This window comes from Takifugu rubripes, chromosome 20 (genome assembly GCF_901000725.2).
Source record: "Takifugu rubripes chromosome 20, fTakRub1.2, whole genome shotgun sequence".
Taxonomy (NCBI): Eukaryota; Metazoa; Chordata; class Actinopteri; order Tetraodontiformes; family Tetraodontidae; genus Takifugu; species Takifugu rubripes.
Window position 1 is genome coordinate 4,818,643 of NC_042304.1, and position 17,546 is coordinate 4,836,188.

The 17,546-nt window shown below is 49.2% G+C and overlaps 1 protein-coding gene across 1 annotated transcript; it reads left to right on the forward strand.

Moving 5' to 3' along the window:
- Nucleotides 1-2,810: 2,810 nt before the first annotated feature.
- Nucleotides 2,811-16,196, forward strand: pdgfra (platelet-derived growth factor receptor, alpha polypeptide). Its single transcript, XM_003973932.3, has 29 exons — nucleotides 2,811-3,016; nucleotides 4,505-4,574; nucleotides 4,671-4,961; nucleotides 5,124-5,384; nucleotides 5,615-5,754; nucleotides 6,517-6,679; nucleotides 7,084-7,276; nucleotides 7,470-7,585; nucleotides 7,667-7,969; nucleotides 8,048-8,314; nucleotides 8,427-8,557; nucleotides 8,638-8,806; nucleotides 8,889-9,078; nucleotides 9,217-9,332; nucleotides 9,457-9,583; nucleotides 9,667-9,863; nucleotides 10,316-10,410; nucleotides 10,585-10,717; nucleotides 10,810-10,914; nucleotides 11,013-11,123; nucleotides 11,356-11,512; nucleotides 11,972-12,132; nucleotides 12,520-12,635; nucleotides 13,071-13,193; nucleotides 13,274-13,385; nucleotides 13,476-13,575; nucleotides 13,698-13,803; nucleotides 14,396-14,631; nucleotides 14,717-16,196. The coding sequence occupies exons 2-29, from the start codon at nucleotides 4,523-4,525 to the stop codon at nucleotides 14,862-14,864; spliced, it is 4,419 nt and encodes a 1,472-aa protein (XP_003973981.2). The 5' UTR covers nucleotides 2,811-3,016; nucleotides 4,505-4,522; the 3' UTR covers nucleotides 14,865-16,196.
- Nucleotides 16,197-17,546: the final 1,350 nt, after the last annotated feature.

The following is a 17,546-nucleotide window of genomic DNA, read 5'->3' on the forward strand; positions in this document are numbered from 1 at the left end:
CTCCGAGCGACACAGAACGATTTAGTCACTGTTTCATTAGGCACTATTTGAACCTTTCAACCTATGGTGAATTAAAGGGGGCATGCTCAAATGGAAGGACTCTAAAGGGGGATTACGGAGGAGGGGCCACTGGAAATTAGCTGACGCCTAATTTAACTCGTTTCGGTCAGAGTTTGGGATACATTCCTAATTGAGAGGGGAAGCAGGTGAAGTTTTGGTCCCACGCAGGCCCATTCAGAGAGGGAATAAATGGCCTCCTTTCACATCCCGCTGGTCATCATAGATTATTGGGGGAAAGCCACCTAATGAATATATATTGAAGGTCCTATTAATCAAATTATAGTCCCCGTGCAGGTGTTAAAGACCAATGTAGCTTTTAAGGAGATTAACAACAGAATAAACTGCGGTTCTGACAGAGACCCCTGCTCCTCCTTTCTTTCAGGAAGTGACCCAGAACTGCCAGCTGAGCCATTTATCCAAGTCAAACTGTCCCGTTCTCGGCGTTTTATGGTGGACCCACAACTCATGAAATAGTGCAGCATCTCTCAGAAGGGACTGCGCACATTTATCGACCTACTGCGCAGAGAAGCACATCAGCACTCCATAGACGTCAGTCCTGCGCCACCATTGAAAACGCGGCAATTACGCATAACAAAAGACAATTAATAAGAGAGCTTTTCAGCCGGTTGCAGCTGCGGGCTCATGTGGAGAGATGGAGGCAAGACGGAGCTGAAGTACCGGTGGGGAAAAGGGGAGTAAAGAGCAGGTCCGTCTGACTGCGCCAGGTTGGGATCCCCCCGTAAATGTTGATATATTTATCACTAAAGCGCCTAAAACAGATCTGTGGGCTGGAAAAAGAAAAACTTCAGCATCACTGTCGTGGGTTTGCAGAAAAAACTGTGGACCTGCAGATGGATAACATCCAGGGTTCTGAAGAGAACTTCCGAGTGGGCCGAGGGGGCGGGTAATAAACACAGGCAAGGTAAAAAGGATAAAGTAATCATCTGATCTAGATAGATAGATAGATAGATAGATAGATAGATAGATAGATAGATAGATAGATAGATAGATAGATAGATAGATAGATAGATAGATAGATAGATAGATGGATCAGCACGCTGGACAGCTCTCTGAAGGCCTCCAGGCCACCGTCACCAAACGCGCCCAACAACAGTACAAATAACCCGAATTACGAAGGAGCCGGTTGATCAACTAATGGTACCGGATTCATGATGATTTTTAAAGATGAAGTTCGGTCAGACCAACTGATGACGTCGCCGTGCGTGTACTTCAGGATCGCCTAAAGCCCCCTGGTGGTCAGCTGTAGTCATGACAGGCACAGGAAGACAAGACCCCCCCCCCCCCCCCGGCCAAATTCATCAACCAGCCAGACGTCAAAATATAAAATATGATCCAGAACACGTAGATCTAGTAGAATTAATGTGCATATATAGCTTTAATTATGTAATTTAGCGTGTTTCAGTAAATGGGTTAGTCGCTAGGACGTTAAGTTAATTTCCTTTTGCTCCACAATATTAATTATTCACAATCAGCTACTTTGAAGATTTATTTTAATCATACTTGCTCTTCCTTTGATGTCACGATTTTAAATTGATCTCATGTTTTAGAAGTCTAAACTGTGACTTGTGCAGTGATTAGAACTCCATCCAAGTGTACTTTCACAGACAACTATAATCTGAGCAGAACATATACTTTAATGACTTCTATTATCAGGAGTCCATTACAACTTTTGGTTCATAAATATTCATACTTCGTCACCTGCTTTGTGTAACGTGATGAAATATTACAGGTAAGTACGTTTGAAAAAGATCCACGCGAAAAGAGTTTGAGTTAAGTTCAGGTCTTTAGTTGTTGAGACCCTTTGTTTGGAGAACAAGGACACTGTTCTTTCGGGCAACATGTGGAAGTAATTGCGCCAAGCGGCTGCTTGGAGATGGGAGCTGCATGGGAGGAGGGGGGGGGCGATCATCGGCCCCGGGGCTCTCTGCTCGGCGCAGACACCGGTCTGATCCCTCTCTTCTGTGCCCGGAGACAGGTGAGTCAGAGGGGCTCATTATTCTTGCGCTGCCCGCCGGGGGGGCCCAGGGGCAACAGAGAATAATGGTTCTGTTCTGGGGACGGTAAACAGCTGACACATGGGGTGCCAGTAAACAAGAGTCCCGTTCTGTGGTGATACAAGGAGAGCCAAGGTAGCGGTCTCTCCATGGTGATCGGTGTGTGTGTGTGTGTGTGTGTGTGTGTGTGTGTGTGTGTGTGTGTGTGTGTGTGTGTGTGTGTGTGCGTGTGTGTGTGTGACAGAGAGACAGAGAGACTTGCTACAGTGGTGTTGGAGCGCCCCCTATGCGCTGGCGCTCATCACTGGTGCTTGAGGCGCAAAAGCTGCGTCTGTTTCTGTTCTGTCACAAACACTGCAAAAACACAGCGGCTGTAAATTCTATGTTCTTAGCAGAAGATAAAGGTGGATGCAGGAACAGCTAGAAAAACGAGTGCCGTTGATGCAAACTTCCTCCAAAGCCACCACGCTTACTTTTATCTCTTAGGACGGAAAAGAAAAGTTCGTCTCTTCAAACAAAAGCTTTCAGGTTAAATTGAGGGATGATCCTCCGAGTTTACCTTAAAACAGTCTCTTACTTAAAGGGGATCAGTGCTTGAATGGAGGCGAGTGTGTGTGTGCGTGTGTGTATGTGTGTGTGTGGAGGGGGGTCATTTCCTGCGAGTTTTTTTTCTTTTTTTTTTACTTGGAAGCAGATGATTTTTTTCGGAGGGGGGTTCGAAGGGGAGGACTGTAACATTGAATCAGTTACAGGTCGCCTGGCTGGAGCGCAGTTGTGAGGACGGTCGCGGACGCGGACAGAGGGTGGAACATATGCTCTCCCAGCGCAGGACCTCTGAGGATTACAGCCGCTGCAAAGGACCCTTACTGCGCTTTTTGGGGAGGCCAATTTACTGTGGATATTATTACACCAAAGGAATATAAAGAGGGGATTACTGCAAGGTAATTGAAACATTGTCGGAAACCAAAAGATGTTTAAAAAAAAACCATAATGGAGTATTTTTTTTCCTCCGAAACAACAGTGAGGTGGGGGCTGCTTTAATTGCACATTTCCCCCGATTAGTTTCTGTCATTTTCAAATTATCTCTGGTTTTGGAAGTTTTTGCAAAACAGTTTTTTTTGTTATTGTTGCAAGTGGCGCGCAACGTGTGCGCTAGGCGACGGCTATTAATCCACTTTAGATTAGACGTCCTTTTCCGCGCGACATATGGTCTCACCGCTGGACGCCCAGCAGGAAGATGTGGATGACCCGGCTGGAGGAGAGCTCAACCTCGGCCTCACAGCTGGAGGTGTCACCCCGAAATACTGAAGGGAATAATGAGGGTGGGCTAGATCGTTTTCCAGTTTGCTTTTGGAATGTGTTAGATTAAAATCGGGGGAGGAATCAGCAGACACATCGGGATGAGTCTTTGCGTAAAAGGCTGAGAATTAAGAAACAGCCGTCGTGGCGTTTTCGCGCACAGAGTAAAAGCGCCTTTTTCAGCTAAAACACTTTCTCGCGGAAGCAAAACCTCATCAAAACGTTTAAGGTGCGTTTTATTCTACCTATACTGGAAAGCTGTCCATAGGAACGTTAGAATTGTGATTGAAATGCAGAAAACCCAGCTGCCGCGCTGGAGATTGACTCCCAATGACCGGATCTTCTCTGCCAAGTCCATCCAAAAAGTCCCTTATGGAGCGTGACTGAGACAACGAGGGCATGCAAATACTTCAAAAAGGATTAACCAGCTCGCTCCCCGCTGCAATGTGCACTTTTGTGTGAAACGGGGCCGCTAATTACAGAGTTCAGCAAACCCAGGGTGTCTGGGGAAAAGTCAATGGACCAACCAACGGCACGAAAGTTGTTGGGAGACAAGCAACCGGCAGAATGCTGAGGAAGAGCTGCGTTTCACCACTGGGGATCTTGAGTTTACGGCTTGGATGCAAATCCTTCGAAAACCGATGCACTGAGAGAAAATGCCTCATTTGGTTTCACCAAAACCCGAAAGAATGAGTTCAGATGCGTCCGGACATTAAAGAAACGTCGCTGGCTATGAAGCATTTTTGGAAAATTCGGTAAAACAAACAAGGTTTTATTGAAGTAAAACGGCCACTAAGTCAAAGATAGAAAAAAAGGAAACTCTAAAGAAAGGAAAGAACGCGAATGTGATGAGCTCTGTGGGGGAATTGGCGCTCCTAAACTGTGGACTATGTCGCCCTCTGGCGACAGCTTTAATGTTTGCGAGTGTCCGCAGACCTGTCTCAACGTCCCAGCTGCAGATCGTCAGCAGTGAGGGGGCAGTTGGCGAGGTTGTGATGGGAAAGAGATATTCTCTCATTTAAAAAAACTAAAACTGACTGATCTTTTTGATTTACACTCACTAAACTGTATTTGTAGCAGCGAGGGCGGTGTCATATCTTATTTAATAATTGACTTCTCTGTCTTTACAGGCTGAAGCATCCATAAACATGGATGGGACAAAGACGTATGTCGTCTTTGGGGTCATTCTGGTGGTTTCAGGTGAATTAACCCCTCAAGGCATCCGAGCCAGATTCTATTCGTCTTGGCTTCTTTTGTTTTGACTGCTCTTGCAATGTTTGTCCATGTGTCTTTTAGTCACCTCTGGACTGTCACCTCCAACCATTGTCTCCAATGAGGAGGAGTTCATCCTGCTGCCCAGTTCCATTTTGAACGTCAGCTGCACCGGTAAAAGGAACGTGGTCTGGGCCGAGCCTCTGCCGACAAACTCCTTCGTTTTCCCCGGATACTACACGGCGACGCTGTTCATTTACAACGCCACGGTGAAAAACACCGGCTATTACACCTGCACATATGTACATCTGGAGGCTGAACAGGAAGGACAACCACAGGAGGCCAATGAGGCAGAAATCTATGTGTTTGTGCCAGGTGAATGCTAATGCACCTACAGACAGATCTGCTCCTGGGGGGGACTATAGAAACTATAAAAATTACATTCTCAGTACTGTGACCAGCATTGTCCCAAATAAGTATTATTTGGAAGTTAGGAGGGGAATAAAAATTCTGACCCCCACCCCTCCCGCCTCTCAGACGCACAGGTTCCTTTCGTCCCTGAGACGCCCGATAACTTGGTGGTCACCATGGACCCCAGCGGAGTGCCCATCTCCTGCCGTGTTTCCGACCCCCACTCCCACGTCACCCTGAGGAGCGTGTCCACGGGAGACGAGATGTCTGCCTTCTACGACGGCAGGATTGGCTTTTTCGGAATGCTGTCGCCGGGCCAGTACCAGTGTGAGACGTTCGTGAACGGCCGGATTTTCAGGAGCGACATTTACACGGTGGAGGATGAGGGTAAGTGGCTCTGCGTGCTTTTGCACACTGCACACCGTGTCTCTTAAGCTTGACGGGGGGTTCGGGCTGACCTCACTGCAGGACGGCCATAGCATGAGGTCATTATTCCATGGGGCCCATGACGGGCATGTTTCCGCCACGTGCACGCATAGCTGAGTCACAGCCCGGGAAGGAGTGAGTTCATGGTGATCCGGTGTGTGCTGATATCTGCTCTGTGCTGCTCTCTTCAGCCTCTACAGAGACAGAAGACTTTGAGGTGGACGTGAGGGCCAGCGAGGAGACGGTGAGAGCAGGCCAGCCCTTCAACGTCACCTGCACCGGCCCGCCAGGACCCGGCTTCCAGCAGCAGTGGCTTCACCCTAAATCACAGGCAAGATGCGAAACCCTGTTTTTGCAAAATTCTGGGTTTGGTTTCTCAGCCGCCTCGTCCCGTTACAAGTGCCTGCCACGTTTGCGTGTGACTTCCTTCCCAGCAGCGCTGAACCTTAAATTAGCAAATAATGGTTTTGGGGCCTAAATGTAGCAGCAGTGGAAATGGAATAAAAAGCCCCGAGGACGGTTGCGAAGTAGCAACCCGAATGTTGTGCCTTCATTATGACAACGTTAGCAAAACAGGCCCGGCTGTAGCCAGTCCCAGGCTGCAGACACCGATGGGAACCTTAAAGCTCAGGACAAATGGCTCCAGGGGAGGCGTGAGGGGAAGGGGTGGGGGTTCAAAAGGAGAAATAAAAAGAGCAGTAAAAGCCCCTGTGGGCTCAAGATGTGTGCGGCAGATGTTGTCTGCGTCCAAAGCCCGACTAGCTGTTCGTGCTTCTCGTGGACTTACTGCAAAGATGTGAGAGCGTTTCCTGATTCTTGGGCTTTGCTGCCAACCAGGAGGCCATCGGACGCTCTCCTCTCCTCCCTTCTTGATCTTATTATCAGTTGCGCTTACAGGCTCTTATGTGCCGGTCAGGATTCATGTCCGATGGCAGAACCGGTGTTTTAACCATTATCCTCAAACAGTTTGACCCAAAACTGAGACGTGAACTGGAAAAACAACCAGTTTGAAACGTCAAGGGCAGTGTTGAATTACCCAGATTTGCTTTACTCCAGTCGGCAGCAATCCCATAATTTCGATCTCTGTCCGCAGGCTGCGGAGGCGGTTCAGGTGAAAGAGACTTTTCCGGATCGGGTCGTCTACGTCCTCAGCGTCCCGCGAGCCGTCTCTCAGGACAGCGGCACCTATGAGTGCTCCATCACCCATGTCATGAGCGGAGCGGTCAGAGCCGGTGGGGCGGCCGTCGCCATCTTTGGTGAGTCTCTGGAAGCTGAGAAACACGGCGTTCCTTCATTCCCAGAGTGTTTAGGTCCGACAGACAGACAGACAGACAGACAGACAGACAGACAGACAGACAGACAGACAGACAGACAGACAGACAGACAGACAGACAGACCTCGTCTTCATGCATTCTTAATGACGTCTTCATCACAGTCCCACACGTGAACACGCTGCTTTCAGAGTGGGGAAATCCTTTTGGGGTTGTTAAGCGTCACCTCTGCTTTCAGCATCAACCGCTGGCTTCGATGGGATGGCGTTAGCAGATGCGTGTGACCCCTCCTTCTCCTCTCAGGCCTCCCTTTCCTTTTAAATCCCAGGATCGGTTCCTTTAACCATTATCAGCCGTCTCATGAGCCCTCTCCTCTGTTTCCCCCTCAGAGGAGAACTCTATTGTGGCGCTGGACCACAGCGGGATTCTGACCTCAGAGTTCGTCAGCCTTCTGGAGGAGACAGAGTTCACCATCCTCATCAACGCCTACCCACCCCCCAAAGTGCACTGGCTAAAAGATGCCGAGTCGCTGTCGGAAAATGACTTCATTCTCACCAAAACCAGCCACCTCGAAGGAAATCGGTAAGAGTCCAGGCTGTGGTTAGCTTAGCATCGCAATTGGAGCCAAACAACACAAACCTCCGTGCTGAAAATGAGAAAAGCTACCTACTCTGCGCTAATTGTTAGTGAAATTGATTTAGATGTGTGCATGGAGCCTTTAATCACTGAGCAGGAATGTTTTGGCATTTTAAATAGGACACTCTTGCCCCAACAGGTATCAAAGCATCCTGATCCTACGGCAGCCGCTGCTGAAGGACAGCGGGAACTACACCATCATGGCCACGAGTGGCTCTCAGACGGCTCAGTTCTCCTTCACCCTCAAAATGAAAGGTACGATAGATGGATGGATGGATGGACGGCCTAACGGACGGACGGACGGACAGACACGTCATTGCTGTATTTCCCTTCCAGCTCCCAGACCGTCGATGTTCCCGCCCTCCTCGGCTCCGTTGCTGCTGCCACAGTTGGAGGAGCTGGTGGTTCCCCTCCACACCGCCTTCACTTTAACATGTCAGGGGGAGGCGACAATAGCCTGGGACGTGCCGCTGGACGTGCCGGAGAAGACGCAGGAGGACAACAGCGGCCTCTTCGTCACCACTATCAGCGTGGACTCCGCCAGCGCCATGCACACCGGCTACTACAGGTGCTTCTACAGAAGAAACGCCACGGAGGACGCGGACGAAGCGATGCAGAGTATCTATGTCTACGTGCCAGGTACGGACGCCGCAGCCTGGCGGCGCTGCTCTCGCTGTCTGACTTGAGCTCATTGGGACTTTTCTCCGTTCGTTTCAGACCCTGACGTCCCCTTTGTTCCGTTGGTGGTGCCTTTCGGCAACCACGTCCTGTCCGACCACGAGGAGATGGAGATCCAGTGCCGGGTGTCGGATCCCAGCGCCAACGTCACGCTGATAAATGTCGACACCCAGCAGCCCGTGCCTTGCATGTACGATAGCAAGAGGGGCGCTCTGGGCGTGTTCACGGCTGGGACGTATGTCTGCAAGGCCGTGGTCAACGGAGCGGAGCACTACAGCGAGGATTACATCGTCCATGGCTGGATAGGTGTGTGTGTGCGTGTGTGATGTAGCATTATTATGTGGGCTACATGCTATCAAAGCTGTTGTGTTCTGGGGCAAAACTGCAGATGTAATAACCACCAATTGCTGCTTCTCAGGGGGCTCCGGGCTGCACGTTGAGCTGACGGCCAAACATACGGTTCTGCTGGTGGGAGACACCATCACGGTCAATTGTTTGGCTCAGGGATCTGAGATTTTGGAGGACCACTGGAAATATCCCGGGAAAGTGGTGAGGACACGAGTCGTCTCCCGCGGCACCATTCAAACAGGTGGTGCCATCCAATTACCGATTTTCCCTCCATTTTACAGGCTAATCGTGCTATTAAGACGGTTCACGAGAACAAAAAGGATCAGGAGATTCTTTACACCCTCACAGTCCCGCAGGCTTCCGTCAAGGACACTGGCATTTACTCCTGTTCCATCACCGATGTAGTAACCAACATGAGTCAGACCAAGCAGATCGCCATTCGCGTTTACGGTACGTTTTGCCCTTGTTTGCTTGCGGTGGCTACCGCCTGACGTCATTCCGAAAACGCCAACCTCTTGTCTGTGGTTAACAGCGAGCGAGTTCATGTCCATCCAGCCAAAGTTCGGAGAGTACGAATCGGCCGAGCTGGACGAGGTCTGCGAGTTCAGGGCCGAGATCACCTCTTTCCCGACCGCTAGCGTCACGTGGTTTAAAGACAGCGTCCCGCTCAGCAACGTGACGGCGGAGATTTCTACCAGCCTCCAGAAGCTCAGCGAGACCAGGTGAGCCTCCCAGAAAGGACCGACCACAGTAACATAATGAGAAGCCCAGCGCGAGCTGTCCCTGTCATTAGGAGTCCAGCCAGGCTGCCACCTTTCCTCCCCCCGCACTGATTCCAGTCTCTTTGTTGTCCCTCGCAGCTACATGAGTGTCCTGACCCTGATCCGAGCCAAGGAGGAGGACAGCGGGAACTACACCATGCGGGTGAAGAACGGAGATCAGAGTCGCACCGTCAGCCTGATCCTGGAGGTTAAAGGTCAGCGTGTTACTCTTGTCCTGTAAAGGAATGACGTCAAAAGGGAAAATATCTGACCTAATAGCTGTAATGTTGACAAGTCTTCATATTGGTGGATGAGACGTCTCCCTGGACTCTGTTACAGTGCCGGCAGTCATCGTGGACCTGATGGACATCCACCACGGCTCAGCTACAGGCCAGTCCGTGGTGTGCATCACCAGAGGTCAGCCCACTCCTCTGGTGGAGTGGTTCGTCTGCAAGAACATCAAGCAGTAAGTCCAGTCTTGAGGGAACATTCAAACGTGCCGTCCACCTTTGACCGAGGGTCCGTCTCTTTCCCCTCGCCCCCACTCAGCTGCGCCAATGACACCTCATCCTGGGTGCCCCTCCCCGTCAACTCCACGGAGGTCACCATGGATTCGCGCTTCGACGAGGACAATAATCTGGAGACCCAGGTCATATTTGGGCACCTGGAGAACACGCTGGCGGTGCGCTGCCTGGCCAGGAACGAAATGGCCGCCGTCAGCAGGGAGATCAAGCTGGTGTCCAATGGTAAGTTCAAAAATGATTCCTGGTCTTCACAGATTTCAAGCGGGGGGGTTGTTGTTGGTTTCTCCGGATATCCTTCCACTCCTGACACTCGGGGTGTAACAGTCTTTGAGGAAAGTGCTGCCAGTGTTGTGGCAGCTGTCAGCTGATGGGTTTGGGATGTTCACTGCTAATTCAGTGAAGCTAAAGGTTATTAACCCATTTGAGCCTTTCACACCGACTTACCCCTACACCCACCACCCCTGCCCAAACGCCTACTCCCCCCCAACACACACACACACACACACACACACACACGCTCCCTCCCATCCAAATATACCTTTTGGCGAGCGTCCCTGTGAAGCTAAGTGATCTGCTTCAGCACTTAATGTATCTCTGCCTGCCAGCGTTAAGATTGTTGTTACAGCTGGAAAAGCATGTGATCAGTGTGCTCTCCACCCCCCCACCCCGAACAGGCCCTCATCCAGAGCTGACTGTCGCGGCGGCTGTGTTGGTGCTCCTGGTCATTGTCATCATCTCACTCATTGTCTTGGTTGTGATCTGGAAACAGGTACTGCCGCCATCATTGTGCATCCATCTTTCTGAAACTCCTCCTCCTTTTTTTTCCCTTTTCATCACATGTTTATCATTTTGAAAAGCTACGTTTAGGGTGAATGAGCAGAATTAAGCCTGAAAGTCCTGCTCCGTCCTGTATAACTCATATAAAAACATGTTTTCCTGACAGAAACCGCGATATGAAATCCGCTGGAGGGTCATCGAGTCTGTAAGCCCGGATGGACACGAGTACATCTACGTGGATCCAATGCAGCTTCCCTACGACTCCAGATGGGAGTTCCCCCGGGACAGACTTGTGTTGGGTAAGCTAGCGGCAGAAGCGCCCAAAGTGCTCACACAAGGTTGTAGATTGTGTGTGTGCGATAGTTGACGTTGCACATTGTGTCTCTAAAAGGTCGCATCCTGGGCTCTGGAGCCTTTGGGAAAGTGGTGGAGGGCACCGCCTATGGGCTCAGCCGCTCTCAGCCTGTCATGAAGGTGGCAGTAAAGATGCTCAAACGTAAGTCTGATAAAGCCAAACTGATTTTTTTGTAGCTGTACAACAGTGTTGGAGGTGTCTGCATGTGTGATGACCATGGTCCCCTTGTGCTGTTTCAGCCACAGCGCGCTCCAGCGAAAAACAGGCCCTGATGTCTGAGCTGAAGATCATGACCCACCTGGGACCGCACCTCAACATTGTTAACCTGCTGGGCGCCTGCACCAAGTCAGGTGAATACAACACTCAAAAGGTCACATGTTCATGTGTAAACACACGCCACAGCGGTGCCGTTGAAGCATTTGGCTAATTTCTGCAGTCTATGCAGGCCCCCCAGCTCTGGGTGGTTGTGGGAGAGTGGAAGCTTGCCCTCTTGACTGTGCTTTTAGCCTTTATGAGCCTCTGATAAGATTAGCCCGCAGCCTGACGCCGAGGCACCACGTTTATCTGCTGTGTCACTCCCAGGCCCCATATACATCATCACTGAGTACTGTTTCTACGGCGATCTGGTCAACTACCTGCACAAGAACCGGGAGAGCTTCCTCAACCCGAAGCCAGAGAAGAGCAACAAGAAAGAGTTGGACATTTTTGGAATCAACCCCGCGGACGAGAGCAGCAGAAGGTATCGGACACCCTCAGAACATTTCGTGTTTGCCTCGTTTTTCTTCCTTTTTCGGGGAAACCCATATTTGGAGTTCTGACATTATCCCGCTCGTGCTCCCCTGGTGATCGGTAACTCTATCGCCGTTCTCTCCACGATTGAAGTGTCGTCTGGCATCTTTAGCTAATCAAATATGAGGCCGAAGTGCTCTCAGCTTTCAGCCTAATGTCATTTTTTGGAATCGCGCTGCTAATGGCCTCTACCCAGACGTTGGGGGTAAAGCAGCGGCGCGCCCCCTCCCTCGCCTGCGTTTATCGATGACTCACAGGGACCACACCTCCGATTGACCCTACTGTGATTTAATATGAGTTCCCTGTTAGAATCAACCAAAGTCAGATGAAGTGAGACATCCCCCAAAAAAAAGAATTCGCTGAAAAAATCCTTCCTAACGATCTTCGTCTCTCCTTTCTCTGGGCCCAGTTATGTGATCCTGTCCTTCGAGAGCAAAGGCGACTACATGGACATGAAGCAGGCCGACAACACTCAGTATGTGCCCATGCTGGAGATAAGCAATGCCTCCAAGTACTCTGACCTCCAGGGCTCCAACTACGACCACCCGCCCTCGCAGAAAGGATCAAATGGTACACGCTCGGGCTCTGCCCTGCTTTCACCCCGCCGTGCACTTGTTTGGCTTCAGGGCTGCCTTTGAGTCAGCCTTGGTGGAGGGGTCCACCCTCGTCAGAGTTCAGGCCTGGTGAAGCCCTGTAATTACACGTAGGGGATAATTGTACCACACACATAATAATGTCCAGTTTCTTCTTGCCATTAGTAAATGCCGGGTTCCAGCAGCCAGGACTATATTTACAATACACAATGAATGTGTTTTTGTGTGGTAGAACATAAAAAAGCAGATTTAGTGAAGGAAAAGCAAAATAATTGCCTCTATAATAAGTTTGAAGCACAAGAGAAAATATAATGCTGAAGGCACGCGGCCTCGCCGGGGCTCTCGGTGTGTCTCTCCAAACCAGACGGCGAAATGGATCAACTGCTGTCGGACAACATGAGCGAGGGCCTCACCACCAATGACCTGCTGAGTTTCACCTACCAGGTGGCTAAAGGAATGGAGTTCCTGGCTTCAAAAAATGTAAGTCTAGTTCGCAGGAAAGGGTTTTTTATTCCCATCCTTCTTCTACTGTCAGTCCTGCTGGTCAAAGTGGGCTGAGGAAAATCAACATTTGTGTCATTAAGGGTCCTGCAAAGGCTCCAGGACCCACTCTTACCCACTGTGCAGACAGGCTGGGGGCTGAATATAGTAGCAGCTCAGCCAGGGCTGGAATTACCAGACTATTCATTCTGCCTCATAGTTATTATCCCTAAATATCCAGTGGTCAAAACTGGCGTGTTTACACAAAGACCACGCTTCTCAGGGCAACATGGAACAGCGTTGAAAATAAATTCAAATGCAGACAGAAATAGAGGCGAGCCGCACCGCCAGGACGGGCATTTGCAACTGGACCAAAGTGCTTGGCAGTGACAGAAGGAACTGTTAATAACTGCAGGTCCTTGTCTCCTCCTGCAGTGTGTCCACCGAGATCTGGCCGCCAGGAACGTCCTGCTCTCTCAGGGCAAGATAGTGAAGATCTGCGACTTTGGACTGGCGCGAGACATCATGCATGACAACAACTACGTCTCCAAAGGAAGCGTAAGTCGTCTCCGTCCAACACGTTTGAATGGAGGGCGGCGGTTTTTCGGGGATTGAACCCGTTTCCCTGCGTTCCACAGACGTTCCTACCAGTGAAGTGGATGGCTCCCGAGAGCATTTTCGACAACCTGTACACCACGCTGAGCGACGTCTGGTCGTACGGCATCCTGCTGTGGGAGATATTCTCTTTAGGTGAGCCCCCACCTGTCACGGTAGGGTTGCTAGATGACCACATCGCTGACACTTATGTTTCGTTTTCGTTTCTTGGCGTTTGATCCGCAGGCGGCACGCCATACCCAGGTATGATTGTGGATTCCAGCTTCTATAACAAGATCAAGAGTGGCTACAGGATGTCCAAACCAGAGCACGCGCCTCAGGATGTGTACGTAGTCACGCACGCGACATCTGCCTGACTAAAAGCCTCTTTAGCCTCTCTTCAGAGCGTGAGTCAAGGACCAGCTGTCCACTTCGCCACGATAACAGTGCCTGTTTTCATGTTTTCAGGTATGACATGATGATGAAGTGCTGGAACAGCGAGCCGGAGAAGAGGCCCTCTTTCCTGGGTCTCAGTGACACCATCGCCTCTTTGCTGCCCTCCAGCTACAAGCGGGTGAGCCTCTCTAATCAGCTCTTTAAACAGTTTTTAACACCTGATTGCTAGAGCACATACAAGGTTAGCCCAACACGTCCTATTCCTCTCACATTTCTATTTTTAGATGCTCCAACCTGCACTTTTTGTAAAAGCAAAGTACAGGTTGAAATGGTTAGGAATGCACTTTGAACAGTGCAGGCTTCTCATGCTAACCCCTACTTTGCCTCCTCCAAGAGGGCTTAGCTGCTTTCTGTGGGCTCGTGTAAAACTGAAACCTACAAGTGATTAGAGTTCCAGCGTAGCGGCTGGATGGCGGAGCAGCTAACGCTGGCCCCAGTGACCCAGCATCAGTTCTCGCCTCCATTACCCGACTTAATTACCTCATTAAAATCCGCACCATATGTGGCACATCAAGACAGCCTCAAAACACAGCCTCTTTCACAGTCTGGGCTGTGGCGAGGAAGAGCCAGCTCTGCTTTTAGCACCTCAGATTCGTGTGATTTTCAGCGTGGATCGCACCAGCCAGCTGGCAACACAACTGGGGACGATCCTGTTTGTGTCAACATGACTGGCGGTGTTGCCGAATTCTAACCGAGGTCTGTTTTCCCAGCATTACGAGAGGGTGAACCACGAGTTCCTGAAGAGTGACCACCCTGCCGTGACCCGAGTGTGCGTAGATAACGATGACGCCTACATCGGGATCACCTACAAAAACCAGGGAAAGTTAAAGGACAGGGAAAGTGGATTTGATGAGCAGCGGCTCAGCTCCGACAGTGGCTACATCATCCCCCTGCCTGACCTGGACCCCATTTCTGATGAGGAATACGGGAAGAGGAACAGACACAGGTGAGTGGAACCAAGCGCATTCCTCCATCACGATCGCATCAGAGGGCTCGGCGATGCTGAAACGAGTGATTTGCGTCCTCTGCAGCTCTCAAACGTCCGAGGAGAGCGCCATCGAGACGGGGTCCAGCAGCTCCACTTTCGCAAAGCGCGAGGGCGAGACGCTGGAGGACATCACGCTTTTGGACGAGATGTGTCTGGACTGTAGTGACCTGGTGGAGGACAGCTTTCTGTGACGTCTGCAGCACCCGAGCCGAGGGAAGAGGTGCGAGGACGTGGGACGCTGCAGAGAGACATGAAAATTAACCAAAGACTGCTGTCGATCGGCTCGCCCCTGCGTCAGATCACAGAACAAAAACCACTTTGCTTTGTGCTGACAGCGCGGTACGCCCGCCATACTCCTCTAGACACTGCCCCCTGTTGGCCCGGAGGAGCAACGAGCACGCAAAGTCACGGACAACCAAGGCTGCGTGTCGAGACGAAACAGACAGAACGATTGTTTTTGAGCTTTATTCTACCGGGCATTTTAAACAGCAATATAAGCGAGAAGGGATGAACTCCAGCTGCGTAACTTTTGTCAATCATACGGTACATAGTTAACCACTACAGATGCACTAAAGTGAAGAAGTCCAACACAAGTAGAACTATCAGGTGCTGGTGAGAAGCACCTGATGCTGGTACAATCAGTAGCAATAGTCACAAGCACAAAATCTGGACTGTGTGCATTGTTTTTGGATGTGACCCTGTAGTTTTCAATGGCTAAATACATGCAGTAGTTGAAATCTATTTTTTTACGTTGCCATGTAAACATATATTAATTGTGAATATCAAGTAGACCTTGACCGTAGTTGTTCAATAGTATTGAGGAAGCTTTTTGAGTTGCATGCATCTTTGTGGCGTCTCGTTGTTCCAAGAATCCAAGAAAAATAGGCTCTCAAACGTCATCCCTGATTTACCCTGCAGACAGAACAGTCGTGTTGGATGTCCAAGTGTGATTATATTGTAAATATGTCCAGAGTTTTATAAGAGAGTTATCGGGATAACAGTATTTTGTGTAAGTACATATTGTATCAAGCATCTGGATCCTCAGTAGCTCCCAGTGGAGCCAACGCTCCTGATAATCCATCACCTAAAAATGTAGAGAAATGATCATTTTAACCAAACTTGTTTCACCAGGTGGGTGTTATACAAGTGAAAGAAAGTCACCATGTAGAATCATAACGTGCCCCCAGTCTCATTTAGAATTTCCTGCTCTGAGGTCTGATGCAGCTCCTCCTTCAAGACTTTAAATGCTGCCTCCAGCTGTGCCACTGCCTGTCCCCGTTCACTGTGATATAATCTGCGATCAGCTGTTGCACTTTCCTTTATTCCCCCCCTTCCGGTTTGGGTGTTTCTGAAGAATAAGTCAGGATGTGATGTGAATGTTTGTGACGTGTTGCTGACGCTACAGTTTCTGCGAGTCTAGTTAATCGCACCCACTATGAGGATTTTAATATCATGCTGCATTATGTTGTATCGTGTTTATTCAGATGATTTATATTTCAATAAATGATTTATAATGTAAAAAAGTGGTTTCAAGTGTCGGACTTCAAGTGGAAGAATATGAATATATAAAATTATTATTATTGTTCTGACATGAAGCAAGCAAGTCATTTCGAGATTGTTAAATATCAAGGCTTTGGAGTTCTGCCAGAGTCAACAAAGTAAACTATTACAGGTAATTACAAAACCCTACGCCAATCAAAATAAACGGTTTGAAAAAAAGTCTTACAGTTGCGTGAAAAAGTAAGCACACCCCGAATGGAATGGTATCAACGTTTTAATCATATCATGAAGAAAAAACAAACACACTGTATTTTTGTGCAGATGAAGTCGTTAGAATAAACACAAATACTTTTTTCGCCAATTTGTTTTTGTTGTGTTCTCTACTTTTACCGCTAGGTGGCAGTACACACAAAAGAGGCGCTGTTCAACACTGTTGTCCGTGTCACAGCTGCAGAGCTTAAAACTCCTCAGATGAAAACCAAAATGAAAGCTAATCGTTATTAGCACTGGGTTCCACTAGAGGGAAGCAGCGTCTGTATAATCCTTCCCCTGGAAAACAGAAGGTCATCAACACAACTAAAGTCTGCAGAGTTTAAATAAAGCCCGAACAAAACCCGAGTTAATGATTGGAGACCGTGTCTTCAAACTCAAAGCATGTGCTCCTCATTTGATAACCACCTCTCTGCATTTGTAATGTGAGCAATCAGTTTTTGCTGTCTAATTTGAGTTATATCCTTTCATATTACTCAAAACAACAAGATCATTTCACCGCATTCCTGATCACTCTGGATCTCCAGCACGTACCCATGTGAACAACAACTCCATTTTTTTCCTCAGTATTTGCTTAATAATTCTGTCTTGTTCTACTGGTTTTCTTTCTTCCTCTTGTTTGCTCAAAGTGTTGAACCCCTCAGGCATATCAGTACTCGCGCAAAGCAGGGTCAATATCTGCTCCAAACCAGCTCATAACACGCAGGCCCAGGAGGGGTTCACGAAGGACTGGATGGCAGTGTGAGAGAGGGATGTCTGAAGCCAGGAAACACAGCAACATGTTCATCACCAACGGTCACATGCAGTCGTCGTTTTCCCCAGGATAATAGAAAATATAGTGGGGATAAACATTATAGCATCAGAGTGTCTGTGTCTGGCTTTTGGTTCCATCCAGGTTCGATATTGCAGAATATTTCCATGAAGTAGATGTTTTTTGTTGTTTTTCTAAAATGAGTTTTTATCTGGAAGAGAATCAGCTGAGCTCCACTGAAGCTCCGCCCCAGAATGGTCCGCCCCCGTTTAAATGTTAGATGATACAGCTGAGCTGAGAATGATAACAAATGTGAAATGCAAATGAAAACTATTCAAAGTTCACCATTAAA